This window comes from Crocuta crocuta, unplaced genomic scaffold (genome assembly GCF_008692635.1).
Source record: "Crocuta crocuta isolate KB4526 unplaced genomic scaffold, BGI_CrCroc_1.0 scaffold127, whole genome shotgun sequence".
Lineage (NCBI taxonomy): Eukaryota > Metazoa > Chordata > Mammalia > Carnivora > Hyaenidae > Crocuta > Crocuta crocuta.
The window spans coordinates 9,528,655-9,544,322 of NW_027532008.1; the positions used below are offsets into that span (position 1 = coordinate 9,528,655).

The 15,668-nt window shown below is 57.2% G+C and overlaps 1 protein-coding gene across 1 annotated transcript in view; it reads right to left on the reverse strand.

Moving 5' to 3' along the window:
* Window positions 1-15,668, reverse strand: part of PAX7 (paired box 7) — a 95,937-nt gene that overhangs the window by 34,468 nt on the left and 45,801 nt on the right. Inside the window, 3 exon segments of the mRNA XM_077775772.1 lie at window positions 983-1,185; window positions 2,558-2,723; window positions 9,632-9,831. Of these exon segments, the coding sequence (XP_077631898.1) occupies window positions 983-1,185; window positions 2,558-2,723; window positions 9,632-9,831 (569 nt within the window).

The following is a 15,668-nucleotide window of genomic DNA, read 5'->3' on the forward strand; positions in this document are numbered from 1 at the left end:
AATCACTTTTTAGTTCAATGGGGGTGAAGCTGAGGCTCAGAGATGCTAACTTCCCCGACACCCCGAGCGGTGGCGCTGGGATTTAACCCTCTTCAAGCCTTCACCTCCCCTCGGGAACCAGAGCTGTTCAGAAAAGCTTGCGCCACACTCAGAAGGCGGGAGGCAGAGTAATGGCAGCCTTGGACTTCATCCTTTCCTCCGTGGATATTTGAGAGTCAGCCGTAGCTACCGAAGGGAACCCATCAGCTCCTCCAAGTCACCAGGACGGCCAAGGGTCACCACGTCCCACTCCCCAAACCACCAGCCACCACCATCAGCCTCAGCCATGTCTTTGAACTTGATCCAAGGGTGTCCCCCCCACTTCTAACAGCCCCAGCAACGAGTGACTCAACCGGCAACCAATCACACGTGAGCTAATGAGCTCCAAGACCCAATGGGAGCAGAGTCCCCAGTTCTACCAGCCGCGTTTCTCTCTACCAATAGGATGCAATCCTGCCTCTCATGCAATGGTCACTCCTGGGGAAAGGCAAGAGATGGAGTACAGGATGGAATCCAGGAAGGACTCCTGGTTCTAGAACAAAGCCCAAACCCCACTCAGCCTCCCATAGGAAACGGTACAAAGCTTCCACCCACGCGCCATCTGAAAATGCCCGACTTTAAGGACCCAAACAGCCATGATGTGGGCGGAGGGCCAGAGTCATAAGCTCTGGGGGGTGGGGGTGGGGTGCTGTCGGGCCAGGAGTGCATCTCTACGGCAACATCTGCTTGTTTCTGGCGGCTGGGAGCAGGGAAACCCTTTCTCTGTATCTGCCCGCTGGGGCACCCAGGCCTGTAGCTTGAAGATAAACCCCGGGCACAGGATCCCAGAGTCCGGACCCGCCAGGGTGGAAGGGGCATCCCCGCGTCCCAGTTTAACCCTCTCTCTCTCAAGGGGCCCCGGAGCCCACGGCTTCCCAGGGACCAGTCTGGCGAGACCACCTACCTGGGGAGACAGGCCGTTGCTGACGGGGTTCATGTGGTTGGAGGACGCCGCCGGGTTCATGAAGCTGTCTGAGTAGCTGGAGAAGCTGTGGCGGGCTCCGTAGGCAGAGCCGGTGTCAGCGGCCGCAGCGGCGGCGGCCAGCCCCCCCTGGTGCATGGTGGACGGCGGGAGGGGCTGGGGCCGGTGTACGGTGCTGCCTCCATCTGTGGGGAGACCCAGGACAGGGCCTGAGCAAGCGGCCCCCGCCCAGATGGTGGGCATCCCAGGGCAGGGAAGGGATCGTCTGCGTGGAAGGCAAAGCCAGGAGCCTCTTCTCCTCGCCTCCCTCAGGTGGGCGGAGGGGACCTCCTCTCGCGACTCGGGATGGGACAAGCCGGCTTCTGGACAGGGCACCGGGGACTAGCCAAGCCTCCACGGACAGCTAACCAACGTTCCAGATAACCTCAAGGCAAGTGCACCAGCCACGTGGCTCAGTGTTTGGCACACAGTAGGTGCTCGATAAATGTCTTCTGGACTGAAAGTCAGACCTTGCTGGGGACTCTCTTAATCTACCCCAACCTGTCCCGATAGCATTTCGTGGGCACCCACCGCTTGCCAGGGGCTTTTGCAAATACTGTCTAAGGGTATGAAGCAAGAATAGGAGTCCCATTTTCCAGGTGAGGAAACCGAGGCTCGGAGGGGTCGGGGCACAGTGCACAGTGACAAAGGCCAGTGGGGGGTGGGGCCAGGGTCCGAGCTGCCATTTCTCTTCCTTGCTGCTGGGGCTGCCATGGGGCTCTCTCGGGGCCCCTCCGCGCAGCCTTCCGGACGGTGAGACAATCAGCATTGATTTTTTATCAGGAATTACAGGGAAGGGAAGAAAAGAATCAGAAGGAGGACCTCCTGCCTGTGTCCTCGCCTCCAGAACTCCAGCCTGCCAGCCCTGTGACAGGCAGCCCCAGGGGCTTTCAAGAGTCAGAGGTCAGGCAGTGGGGTTCCCAATGTGCACGGGGGGGGGGGGGGGGGGGGAGGAAGAGAGAGAAGGGGAAGACAGAATGGAGGGAAGGGTGCAGGGGTGGATGGTAGCCTTGTCCGTCTCTCCTGCATTTTAATAAGACTACAGGAGACCGTGTACTTTACAGCGTGGAGAGCTCTTGTCTAAACGTGTACAGGGAGGCCACCTTGTTAACCTTCACCTGGACGCTGTGTGGCCTGCTGGCAGAACCAAGCAGTTCAAAGGCGGGACCTCGTTTGTCTCGTGTTAATAGTCTGTCTGCGAGCAAACAGACAGATGGTCATTTAAAAAATCGCCCTTGGGGCGCCTGCGTGGCTCAGTCGGTTAAGTGTCCGACTTCGGCTCAGGTCATGATCTCACGGTTTGTGAGTTCAAGCCCCGCGTCGGGCTCTGTGCTGACTGCCAGCTCAGAGCCCGGAGCCTGTTTCAGATTCTGTGTTTCCCTCTCTCTCCGCCCCTCCCCCGCCTGTGCTTGTTCTCAAAAACCAATAAACATTAAGTAAATACACAGCCCTTCTGACTCCTTCTAAGGTAAGGAAGGGCAGGAGGGGGGCGGGGCCGGGAGGAGCTGGCGCACTCACCCTGGGAGATGGCGGTGGTGGGGTAGGTGGAGTCCGGCAGCTGGTAAGGGGGCAGCGCGGGCATGCCGGTGGGCGGGAAGCCCCCTGGCAGAAGATGGTTGAACGCTGCCAGCTGGTTGGCTCCTGCCTGCTTCCGCCAACGGGCACGGCGATTGCTGAACCAGACCTGGGGGGTGGAGAACAGAGAGAGGAGGTCCCTCGGCCTGGCTCTGGGCGGGGGAGCTGAGACTCGGCTACAGCTGATCCCTGAGCCGTCACCCCGCATCTAGCCCACATCCTCCTCCGTGGGAGGAGACCCCCCCCTTCCTGCAGCTTGGGACCGAGTGCGGCGCACTTCCACGGGTGTGAGCCGTGGTATCCTCACCACCGCCCCGTGAAGGGATCTATATTGTTATCCCCATTTTACAGATGAGCAAACTGAGATGCACAGCCAGGTCTGGGTGACTCTCAGAGCAATGTTCTTTTACCGCAGCTGGTCAGTGGGCAACCATTCTTGTTCTCGCCCCCACCTCCTCCAGGAAGCCCCCCACGAGGAAGCCACACGTCTGCAAGCTGCTTGAACGAGACCCATCTGCAGATGTGAGAGCTCGTTCTCTGTCCGGGGCCGGAGGCCCACTTTGCTTACCCAGCATGGGTCCCCGTGACCCAGGAAAGCCCACCTCACAAGGACATAGGGGTTTATTAAGCATCCGTGGAGAAATAACCTAACGCCTCGGAGTCTCCGTCCGCTCCAAGCCCGATGCTGGCGCTTCACGCATGCCTGTACGTAAGCCCACGAGACGTGTCCTCCTAGTCCCGCTTCACAGAAGGGGAAACTGAGGCTCGCAGAGATCAAATAACTTGCCCGAGGCCATCCAGCTAGCTGTGGCGAATCTGAGGTTCAAACTTAAATCAGTGTGACTTTCTAGAACTCACTTGTCTGGATTTTGCAACGGAGTTCTGGTCTGGAAAAGGAGGAGAGTGAATGTGGGAAACAGGGCTGCTTCGGAGGGGCTCTTTTCCGCATCTGGGCTTTGCATATGCTGTTCCCTCTAACCCAGACACCCTTCCCGCAGCCAGCGCCTCGATCTGTTGCCTCCTCCTCTCGGATTCCCTAATCACTGCATCTAAGGCAAGTTCAGGCAGGTCCTGCCTCCTTTCCGGAAGCCTCCAGCTTCCTTGTCAGTTTCCGCATACATGGCGATCATTCTGGGTATTTGGGTCTCGGCCATGTTTCTTTGTCTCCTCGGCAGGCCCAAGGCCCCAAGGGCTGATGCCATGCATTCCTTGCTCACTGCTTATAGCTCCCTGGGTGCTCACGGAAGACTTGCTGAATGAATGAATGGATGAACGAATGAACAAGGGAACGCAGAGATGGCACTGGTATGTCTTTGCCAAGGCCAGTGCCTCAAAGCTCAAATCGGAGCCTCTCCTAGGGGGGTGAAGACCCCGACCTCCCCCGGCATGGGATCACTTAAGACCCTCCCCCAACCTGTCGACCGTCAGCTGATTGGAGGGGTGATGAGGTGCCCCTGGTGTCTTTCTTCTTCCAGATCCTTCTGGAGGAGAGAAGTTATGTTCAGCTTTCCCAGCTGGACGAAGAGAGCAGCCGGCTCTGAGTCATTTAGGAAGCAGTCAGGTCAGAGTGACAACTGGCTCTGGGATGAAATTGAGGTCCCGGCTTCTCCCCACTTCCCCAGGGCACGGAGGGCTTCCCCAGGGGCGTCCTGACCGAGGGGCTTCTAAACCGGCGGGGAATGGGCAGCATCTCCTCGCTCCCTGCTTCTGGGAGAGGGTGTGGGGCACGTTTTCGTTTCCATTCAATGTTTCCTCCTTCCGCAAGGGAGGGACATCCCAGATGGCAGTGACACAGACATGAAGTCACCCTAAGCCAGTCCACTTCTCCGTCAGGCCTTCTGGGCGTGCGGAAGACAAGGTCCAGGCTTGGTGCTAATGTGTCCTCAGTGCCTTGCTAACATCTGCACTAAGCTTCCTTCCAAACACACAGAGGAGAGCTTCTACGGCTTGATGTTTTCCAGCAGGTTCCTCATCAGTGTTGTTTAGTCTTCCCTGGAGTGCGTTTCCAGCCGCCTGCCTTATGTGACAGTGACAGACACGTTTATTTTAAAATATATTCATTTGGGGGCGCTTGGGTGGCTCAGTCGATTAAGCAACGGACTTTGGCTCAGGTCATGATCTCATGGTTCATGAGTTCGAGCCCCGTGTCGGGCTCTGTGCTGACAGCTCAGAGCTTCGAACTTGCTTCAGATTCTGTGTCCCTCTCTGTCCCTCCTCCACTCGCGCTCTCTCCCTCCCTCAAAAATAACTAATCATTTAAAAAATAAAATAAAATTACTGATTTTATTTTAAAAGCAAGTAGCAATGTGGATAATACACATATGTGGCAAAAACCTTAAAGTTGGTCGGAGAATGACTTCGGCGTGGGACACGCCGCTCCCATTTGGGACGCCGCAGCCACCTGTGGTCATCCTTTCCTCAGATAAAGAATACTAAAGAGGGGCGCCTGGGCGGCTCAGTCGGTTAAGCATCCGACATCAGCTCAGGTCACGATCTTGCAGTCTGTGGTTTTGAGCCCCACGTCAGGCTCTGTGCTGACAGCTGGGAGACAGGAGCCTGGAGCCTGCTTCAGATTCTGCATCTCCCTCTCTCTCTGCCCTCCCCCCACTCGTGCTCTCTCTCTCTCTAAAATAATGAATAAACATTAAAAAGATTTAAAAAAAAAAGAATACTAAAGGAAGTTGGAAAAGTTCTTCTCCTTCCATCCTTCCCCGTCCTTTCCATCTCTTTCCCTCCTTCCTTCCTTCCCTCCTTCTCATTGCGAACCTTTACTGTGCTCTGTGCCAAGCGAGATGCGAAGGACAGAGATGGACGGGATGGTCCTGGGCCTCCAGCTGCCCTCTGCCCAGGCACACAGCACACAAGGCAGAGAACCACCGCTTCCCAGCGCAGTGAGCTCAGGGAACATACAGGTCTATGAGGAGGTCCAAAGAGGGGCTTCCGACTTCACCTCTCAGAATCTAGGAGGACTTCCTGGAGGAGACGACATGCTCTATGCTCTCAATTGTCTCACCTCTTCTTCCTTTACTGTCCTGGTTTCCCCCAGGGATGTCTCCATCCCCAGCAGGTACCTCCCTCCTCACAAAGCATCATGGGATAGCTGGAGCTTGACCCCTTGGGCTTGAATCCTGCCTCTAACTCCTAGCTAAGATGGACAAATTCCGTTACCCCTCTGTGCCCTTGTTTCCTTGTGCCTAATAAAGGCACCCCCCCTATGGTTTCTGGACCTCGAAATGAATTAACACAGGCCAACTGCTTTGAACAACACCTACAACTATCATTCTGCTGGTGACTGATGGCTGAGCTGAAGGAGCTCTCAGCCAGCACCCAGTGAAAGCTGCCCGTTCACGGAGGGGGCATGGAGGCTCCAGGAGGGAGGGGGTTAAGCCCCGCCACCCCTCACCCCCGCACCGGAGTCCCTGATCAGGGCTGAGTTCTTTGAAAGCAGACGTTGAGTTTTATTATTCACTTTTGGTCGTTCCCACAACACCCAGCACTGGAAGCACCGTGTCCCAGGCAGCAGCTGGTTACGGGGCTGAATACTCCATCCGGGCCTTCTCTCAACGGAGCGCGGGAGAAAAGAACATGGGAGGCAGACTTGGGTTCAAGCCCCAGCACTGCCGCTGATTAACTGTGTCCTTAGGAAATTTCTTCCCTCGGCAAAAGCTAGGGTTTCTCAGCCGGAAATGGAGACACGGATCATACCTGCCGCCTGAGATCCAGGGGACGGTGACCACGGTAACGAACGCTAACCGTGCCCGGCGCCTGCGAAGCACGCAGTAAATGTTACCCACTGTTAGGGAAACATCCAGTCCAAGCTGTTACTTCGCGGTGGGTCCCTCTAGGGCTTCGAGAATGGGATTCCGTGCAGGGTGGCTTCTGTGTCCGGGGGAGGTACACAGGCTCAGAGCCCTTGGCACTTGGGACGCAGTGGATCGGGTCATCTCCGAGGAAGATGCGTACAAGGTTGGGGTTGGCTCCTCGCTATTTAGAAGTGCAGGTTTCCTCCAGAGAAAGGTACTGGTCCCCAGGCATGTGTCCTCCTTCCTGATACCCCCTCTCCTCCCCTTCCTGGTGGCTTTCTGCCAACTGAGACACGGGGTCTCCTCCAGGCACCAGGGAGGCCAGGTAACACCCTGTAGGGTTCAAAAGCAGGGCTGGAGCAGAGCCAGAGGGAGGCAACACATCTGAGTCACCAGAACGCCGCTGGACATGTTTACCTGTCTCCTTGTTCATTCAAGTATCAGCTCCGTGACAGCAGAGATTACCGTCTGCTGACTCCCCGGGGCCCACAGTGGCGTCCGGCACACAGTAGGTGCTCAATAAATGAGTGTGCCAGCTGAATGAACTGGGAGTTTCCAGGGTGGCCAGATCAGAAAGAACGGATGGAGTTTTAGTAAGAATGTATTTACTTCTGGTGCTTCTGTGTGCCAGGTACTTCCTAACTTGGAGTGCGTGGTTTGTTTTTTTAACAGGTAAGTATTTAATCCTCAGAACAAGGTAGACTGTTCCTGTCACCTCCACTTGGCAGGTAAGGAAACTGAGGCTGCAGGTGTAAGTGATGGAGCTGGAATTCCCACCTCGGCATCTGGCCCTGAGCCCACTCGGAACCACTCCACCATCTCCCCGGGCCACTGAGATGAGAGGTGTCAGGACTGTGAAATCCCAGAATCACAGACTCTTCGAAGCGGAGACCCGAGACCTCAAATCCAGGAGTCTGAGCAGCACTCAGGAGGCTTTGAGGTCTCCACCCTACCGTCCACAGCAGGAACCCTAGCAGAAACTAGGGTTTCTGACTGATGGCGCACGGTACTTTGGCTTACACACTGCCAGCGATGGGGATCTCATCACCTAACAAGGCAGCTCTGATTGTCAATAAGTAAGGATCCTAGGGGCACCTGGGTGGCTCAGTCAGTTAAGCATCCAACTTCAGCTGAGGTCATGGTTTGTGAGTTCAAGCTCTATGTCTGGCTCTATGCTGACAGTTCAGAGCCTGGGGCCTGTTTTGGATTCTGTGTCTCCCTCTCTCTGCCCCTCCTCTGTTTGCGCTCTCTCTCTCGCTCTCTCAAAAATTAATAAAACATCAAAAGAAATTTTAAAATATAAGTAAGGATCAATTTACTTCCATTCCTTTATTTATAGATGGGACATGAAGTCTCAGGAAAGGAAACAGATCTACTGACGGTGATACAGAGATCAAGGGAAACTCAGGCCTGCGGTTCCCAGTCCCTGTAGACCTTTATAGGGAACTTGGGACTGTCCCCTATTGACCCTGGTCCACCCCCCACCCCCGGGGGGGGCCTCTTTGAGCAGCCCTGTCCTCCAAATCTCTTCTCCAGGCCACACATTCTATCGTTCCGGTCTTGACATTTTTAGTCAGCCTTTGGACATTTTTTTAAAACCCAGCATATATCGATCCTTCCTCTGCCGGGATCGCGCGAAGTTCTCAGGCTAAGGCTGGGGAGACTCACTGCCCTGGGGGAGCCCACGGTATGTTACGGGAGTCAGCACGCACAGGAGGTCCGCCCTGACCCCCTCACTGTGGGTTTGCCGAGGCTCTGGCTGCTCCCCCTTGTTCCCAGCCCTCCCACCCCTTGGACCTTGAGTGACACCTGTTTCTAGGTCCCCTGGGCCAATAAAAGCACTGCCCTGACAGCCAGGAAATTTTACAAGGAGCGGTCAGGCTTCAAGGTGGTGGGAAGCGGCCGTGGCTGCCAGACGTGGGAATGAGAAAGCCCCCAGGAATGTGCCCAGAAGAACAGCTGCAGGGGACGATCAGAGGGGGGAGGAGGGGGCCCCAGAGCCCAGGGCAGGCTCAGATATCACCCTGGAGAGGAGGGGAGAGAATGAGATGAGCTGGCTGCCGCCGCCTGCTCCCTTCCCCTTGGGGTCTCCCTCAAAGGCAGCCAAAGACCCCCCATTCCAGCCATGGGGGTGGGGAGGGCCGAGGGAGGTGCATGGGTTTTCGGGAGCATGTAAGTGCCAGTTTCTTCTAGCTCTTTCCCTGTTGCTTTCAAGTCCCAGGCCCTGAGGCAGCTTCCACCTTCCCCACGGAAAGAACTTGGGCGTTGGTATCTGCCAGGCCCGCGTTCTGGCCCAGCTCAGCCCCAGCCAAGCTCTGTCGCTTCTCTGAGCCTGTTTCTCTTGCACCTGTGGCCTGCCTGGAGGTGGCCTGCGTAACAATGTGGCCTGACGTTCCGTCCGGTCATGTGTGAGAAGGCTGGAGCCAGGTGGGCGCCTAGCAAAGGCTGGTTCCCGGCTGGCCGTGCCCAGCGTGCGGTTTGGGGCGGCCCCTCCCGCAGACGCGCCTGCCCCACTGTCCGGTTTCTGGAGAAGACAGGCCGGGGATGGACTCCGGAGCGGGTCGTCACAACCCTCTCTCGCTTCCTCCCCCACCCGGGGAGAGGAGGCCATTCCCTCCCGCTGCTGGCCAGGTGCAGGGGAAGGCAGGCCAAGGCCACGCGGGCTCTGTCCCTTCTCCACCCTCCCTTCCCCCAGCCCTGCTGATGAGGAACCGCACACGGGAGGGCGCGGATGGAGGCATCCGAGGTCTGCCCGTCCTTCCCCTGATGGTACTAATTCACCAGGAACAAGCCTGCCCGGTGTGCTCACATGCTTCCTGTGATGGGAGACTCATTACCTGTCTTAGGAAGCCTGGCCTTTCAGAAAGTTTCCTCCTAATCACTTCCTCCCCTCATCGGAGGTCTGGAGGCTTTTATGCTCCCTGAGCCCTCTCCTCTGGCTCGTCCCTGAAGGGAGGAGTGCCTTCCGGCAGGGCCTCACTGCAGCTCCTGGCCTCCCGGGACTGCCCGCCGCTTGCTCAGATACTCAGCCAACCCTTGCTGCCCACTTTGCACCAAGTGCCAGCGGCATTACTTGTCCACAGGGTCCCCGGACCACCCGCTGCAGAACCCCGCGGGGGGCCCCCGACATCCTGGGGCCCCGGCCTCCTCCGCCTTCTCCATTCCCGTCCCTTCGATATGCCCGTGGTGCAAACGCCCGCGCCGCCGGCCTCACCTGGACACGCGCCTCGGTGAGCTTGGTCCTCTGCGCCAGCTCCTCGCGGGTGTAGATGTCCGGGTAGTGGGTCCTCTCAAACGCCTTCTCCAGCTCCTCCAGCTGCTCAGCCGTGAAGGTGGTCCGACTCCGGCGCTGCTTGCGCTTCAGAGGGAGGTCAGGCTCCGACTCCACGTCCGAGCCTTCATCCAGCCGGTTCCCTACAGGCAGGCGAGAGGGAAGGAGGGGGTGAGGGCCCAGTGAGATGCAGAAGAGCTTTGTTTCCACCGTTGGACCCACTGCTGCGCTGACGCTCAGACCCCTCCTGCGCACAAGGAGAAGGATGTTCCCCACAGCACCGTTCATCACAGTGAAGGGTGGGAAGCAACCTCCACAACCCAACCCGAGGGGATTGGTTAAATACTTTACGGTACGACTAATTTTTTAAAAATGTTTAAATGTTTTTATTTATTATTGAGAGACAGAGAGAGAGACAGAGAATGAGCAGGGGAGGGTCAGAGAGAGAAAGAGACACAGAATCTGAAGGAGGCTCCAGGCTCCCATCTGTCAGCACAGAGCCCGACGCGGGGCTCGAACTCACAAACCGCGAGATCAAGATCTGAGCCCCCAAGCCGGAGGCTTAAGGGACTGAGCCACCCAGGTGCCCTGGCACAACTAATTTTTTTAATCCCCTATAGATGGATATTTAAGTTAGTTCCACTGACATGGAAGGATGTCTATGACCTAAGGCGCAAGGTAGTTTCATGATGAAATATCTTTGCTGAAATTCCTAGAACGATTTTCTCCAAAATGGGAGATATTCGGCTGTGCGTTACCTATATCTCCATACACCTAACTTTAAGGGAAAGGCGAGGTATAAACCAGCGTGCAAAGATCGAGCCCGCTTTCGGGAAAAGCGCACACGACACATTCTGGAACACTATACTCAAAAGATGAACAAATGTTAACCTTCAGAGTTCACAGAGCTTTTGTTTCTTCCTTTATTCTTGTTAATAGTTAGTATTTTTAAAAAAATGATGATAATTTAAACAGCAATGCTATTACATTCGAGGAACATATTGCAAAAACTAAGGAGAAAGGCCAAAAGCAAGGGAAGGAGGGAGACAGAGGGCAAATGCATGTGCTTAGGGCTGGCAGTCAAGAAGCTTAGATTCCTTACTTGTCTCTGCCCCTAAATACCCAGAACCGTGACCCTCAGAAGGCTACCTTCCCTCCTTGGGTCTCAGTTTCCTCATTTATTTAAAAAGGTTTTTTTTTAGCGTTTATTTTTTGAGAGAGAGAAAGAGAGGCAAACAAGCAGCGGAGGGGCAGAGGGAGAGAGACAGACAGAATCTGAAGCAGGCTCCAGGCTCTGAGCTGTCAGCACANGTAAAAAGGTTTTTTTTTTAGCGTTTGTTTTTTGAGAGAGAGAAAGAGAGGCAAACAAGCAGGGGAGGGGCAGAGGGAGAGAGACAGACAGAATCTGAAGCAGGCTCCAGGCTCTGAGCTGTCAGCACAGAGCCCGATGTGGGGCTCGAACCCACGAACCGTGAGATCATGACCCGAGCTGAAGTCGGACACCCAACAGACCAAGCCACCCAGGCGCCCTGCGTTTCCCCACTTATAACATGAAGCGTTTGGACTATGTGACTGCTACCCACAGGCCCTTCCTGGGTTGTTTCAGGATCTCCGAGTAACGTTCCGGGCTGGAAGAGGAGACCTTACCTGATGACCTTGGTTGTGGCCACGGCCCCTACCTGATAGTCCCCACTAACTTCCACCCTGGAGCCAGGCGATGGATAAAAGCCTTTGCTTCCTATGCAGAGAGAGCCCAGGAGGCTGGAGCCAGCTTACTTCTCATCCCTGGATGGGGCTATCAGGCCAGCAATCTGCCTATCCCAGGTCCAGGCTAGAGAGGCAGCAGGAAGGGCTTGATCAAGCTCCTTGGCCTCGGAGCTGAAGACACGCTGGGGACGGAACTGGCTTCCCGACTCCCTCAGTCCTGTGCTTCTTACCCGTCTCGGTCCAGCAGAGGGAATGCTAGCAAGGAGTGGCCTGGCCAGGGCTCTGGAGCTGCTCCGGCTGCGGCCCCCGGGGGACTCTGGGGAGCATGAAGGAGAAGAGGAGGCCAAGGAAGGGAGCAGGAAAGAGGAAAGAGGCCGCCAGAGCTGACCTCCCACCCACTCCTGCTCTCTCTCTCTTGCCTCTTTTGCCTTCAGTGCTCCCTCCCCCGCCCCTCGCATCCCACCTTCGGAATTGCCGGAAGCCCTTAGCATGTCGTCATCCACTTGGTCACCTCACCAGTCACTGGAGCGACGACAGTAAAGCACCTGCGAGGTGCTGCCCCCAGGCTGGGGTCACTGTGCTCACAGCACTCCATCTGAATCAAGCAGGAAGGGCCTCAGAGATCATGTGAGCACGCTACAGACGGGAGAAACTGAGTCACCGAGAGCAACGTGACCCGCCCAGAGTCCCTCAGGAAGTGTGCACACCTGCACCCCTGCGCTTGCTCAACTGCTTTAAATGTCTGCTATCCAAACAGGTGTAGGCCTCGCCCACAAGGGGCAGCCTCCTCCTTCCCCCAAACACCCGACGCGGCCGCTTAGACGTGAGGTGAGGCATTCCCGGCCGAGGGAAGAGCAGGTGCGAACCCTGGGGTGGCGAAGTGCGTGGCGGGCAGTGCTGCCCTGGGGCTCCGTCCACAGCTGGGACATCACCCAGTGTTGAGCAACGCCCCCGTCGCAGGTCCCCTCCCTCCATCCAGCTATCCCGGCCGTCGGGCAGTCCTGCTTATTATTGGTCACTGCCAGGCTGCCTCTGCTGGTGACGCCGCATCGCAAGGGGACCAGTGCCCACCTCATCCCTAAAAGCAGACACCTGGGGTCAGATCTAACCCGCTCCTCTCTCCCTTCCCGGTTGCCGAGCCTCCCATCCCTGAGAAGAGGTGGCACAGCGGGCATGTAGGGGCACCCTCCCCAGCACACCTAGGGCTCAGAGCCAAATACACCCAGTCCCAGGGATTCAGCCCTGAGATGCACCGCATAACCCAGAGGGGATAGGGAGGCGGTCACGTGGGCAGAGGGGACGTGGAGCACGTTCATTAAACACAGGCTGGATCTGGGGTGGCCGGCAGCAGCCCGTCCTCTGCCGCACACGGCGGTGAGATGGAAAGATCCCGGGGGGTGGGACAGAGCTGGTACAGGTGTGGGGACAGCCCCAGGACGGGGAGCTATGGCGAGGGCCCTTGTCTCCGGGCTCCTGGCTTCTGCTCAGGGATGTGGGGAGTCCAACACCGAGCAAGGAAGAAACGGCCCCACCTCCCAATCTTACGGGGGGGAAACAGCCTGTGTCTTAGGAAGCGCCCAGTCTGATGGAGGAGGTATCGTCCCTATTCGGGGAGTTTCCCAGTCTGCTGGAGGAAACTGCTTCCATAGGAACTGGGGCCAGGACAGGCACAGGACACGACAGCGAGTGGACTCGAAAGAGCGTCCGAGCGCCCTGAGAACAGAATGAATGAGGGACAGGAAGGGTGACAGGAGCCACATGGTTTGTCAAAGCTTAAAAGCGGGCAGGACTGGGGCACCTGGGTGGCTCAGTCGGTTAAGCGTCCGACTTCGGCTCAGGTCATGATCTCAAGGTTCGTGGGTTCGAGCCCCATGTTGGGCCCTGTGCTGACAGCTCAGAGCCTGGAGCCTGTTTCGGATTCTGGGTCTCCTTCTCTCTCTGACCCTCCTCTGTTCACGCTGTCTCTCTCTCTCAGAAATAAATAAAACATTAAAAAAAAAAAAAGCGGCCAGGACTGAGGTCTGCGCAGGGCTGACAGAGTCCAGCCCAGGCGAGGCTGATGGGTGTGGGCAGAAAATCACCGGGGAGCATCTTTTACAGCTTCTTTCTCAGCCTCCGCCTCTCCCTCCAAGCCTGGCGGCTCCCACCGCGGCTGACTCCGGAAGCCTCAGCCATGCCACTGTCAGTCCCGCCCACGTGCCGAGACCCACCCCATGACTCCAGGAGGCTCCCTGGCCAGCTCTTGGCACCCTTAAACGACCAAGCCGGGCTATCTCACAACTCTACGCCTTTGACATTGACGGTGAGCTTCCTCTACTTGGGATGCCCCCCCCTCCAGTGGGCTCACCCTGCTCATCCGGCACAACTCAGTTTGTGGGTGGCCTCCCCCAGCTCCCTGAACGTGTCCATGCCCATCTCCACGCCCATTCTCGGGCTCTCGAGGCTCATCAGGGGCACCAAACCTGCCTGCTTATGGGTCTCTCGGTCCGACTGGACTGGGGGGATCCCTGAACGGAGCAGAGATTATGTCTGGGACACCGTAGGTGCTCAATAAAGGAGTCTTCGATGAACAGGGCTGGGCAGTACAAGTACAAAGTTCCTTCCGCACTCCGACACACGGCAGTAGTCGCCACCCTACGCGTGTGCACCGCACCCTACAGTTTACAAGCTCTGTCAGTCCCACTACAGACTCTCCCGGTAGCCATGGAGGGCCAAGCAGGCCGCATCAGCCCCATTTTACAGATGTTCAGTGAAGTCCTAGAGCAGCAAGGCTGGGAAGAAACCCCAGGACTCAGGACTCAAAGCCCAGCGAGTCAGCTTTGCTGCAGAGAACTCTCAGGTGATGGAGACTTACATTTCTGAGCGCAAAAAGCCAACGTGGCTTGCCCCCAAACACCCCCTGCCCTCTCTCCTGCTAGAGGAAAAGACGCGAGATGAGATGGTCACGACTCCTGGACCCACCGACTTTCTCAGAAGGCAAGAGGGGGCTAACCATCTGCGGGTCCCTGTCCCCCTAGATTCGAGGAAGCCGGCAGTGGCCTTGAGGTCTGGGGTCCTTCTCTCCACTCCCTCCAAGCCCTCTCCCCGGACCCAGAGACACCTTCCCACCCCTGCTCCTTCGCTCCCCCTCCCTGTTGCCTCCAAACCCAGCCTTTATTACAGTTTAACATAGGCCCGACTCGAGCCGCGGCAGAGAAACGAATCACATAATAGTTGATATGCGTTTTAATCAAGTAATTCGGGCAGAGCCGAGAGCCGGCGAGTGTGGGCCCGGCGTCCCTGAATACCAAACAGGCCTGGGCGCAGGCCTCGGAAAATGGAAAAGTCATTTACAGCTCAGCTGGGGGCCCGCCGAGCCGGGGCCATGGTGGGAGCCCTCCCGGCCGCTCCGCAGAACTGCTCAGCTGTAACCCGCACACGGCGCGGGGCGGGAGGCTGGGGACGTCTGCGGGGGGCTGGCGGCACACAAGGGCTGGGCGACCCCGACGGGCGGAGGGGCAGGGCTCGGACCCCATGTGACAGCTCCCTGGAATGGAGCCCCTCCTGTCCGCCATGCGTGCCCAGACCTCCCTCAGGTGCCCGTCCAGCACTGCTGCCCAGGAGTCCAGATCGAAGGCCTGGCGCTCCTCCCTCACACCCTCTTCCTCTCTCTGCACACCTCCCATGCGACCGGCCAGCACCAGGGACAGGGGGACTGCGGGCTCCGAACCAGCCCGCCCTGCCCCTGTCTGCCCTCTTCCTCTCTCCCTGGACTCCAGCAACCATCTCTGCTCCAGCAACCACAGGTCTTTGCACAGGCTGTGCCCTCGGCCTGGAGCGCCCTCCCCACCCCTGGCCCTGCGGTTTGCAGGTGTCCAGGCCAAAGGAGAGCAGGATATTTAAGAGGCCAAGCTCCTGATGCAGTGTGTCTGATGCTACGGATTCCGCACACATAAAACACAGGTGATGCTAGAGATGCCCCGCCCCTTCCTCACTCTGTACTTTTCTACGGCACACATCACAACTGGATAGGCCAACGTGTCTATTTCACTGCCCCGCCCCCCCGCCCGCCACTGTCCTGNCACCTTCTTTGTTCACTGATAATCCCCCGGTGCTTGGCACAAACTGGATGCCCAAATATTTGTGGAATGGATGAATGGATGAATGGATGAATGAATGAACGAATGAATGAATGAACGAGCACACCAAGGCTCAGTGTCAGGGACAAGAGCAGTCAGTCAATGCGAGCTTCCGTGGCTCCTTTCTCATCAGCCTGGAAAGCCTTCCAAGTTCA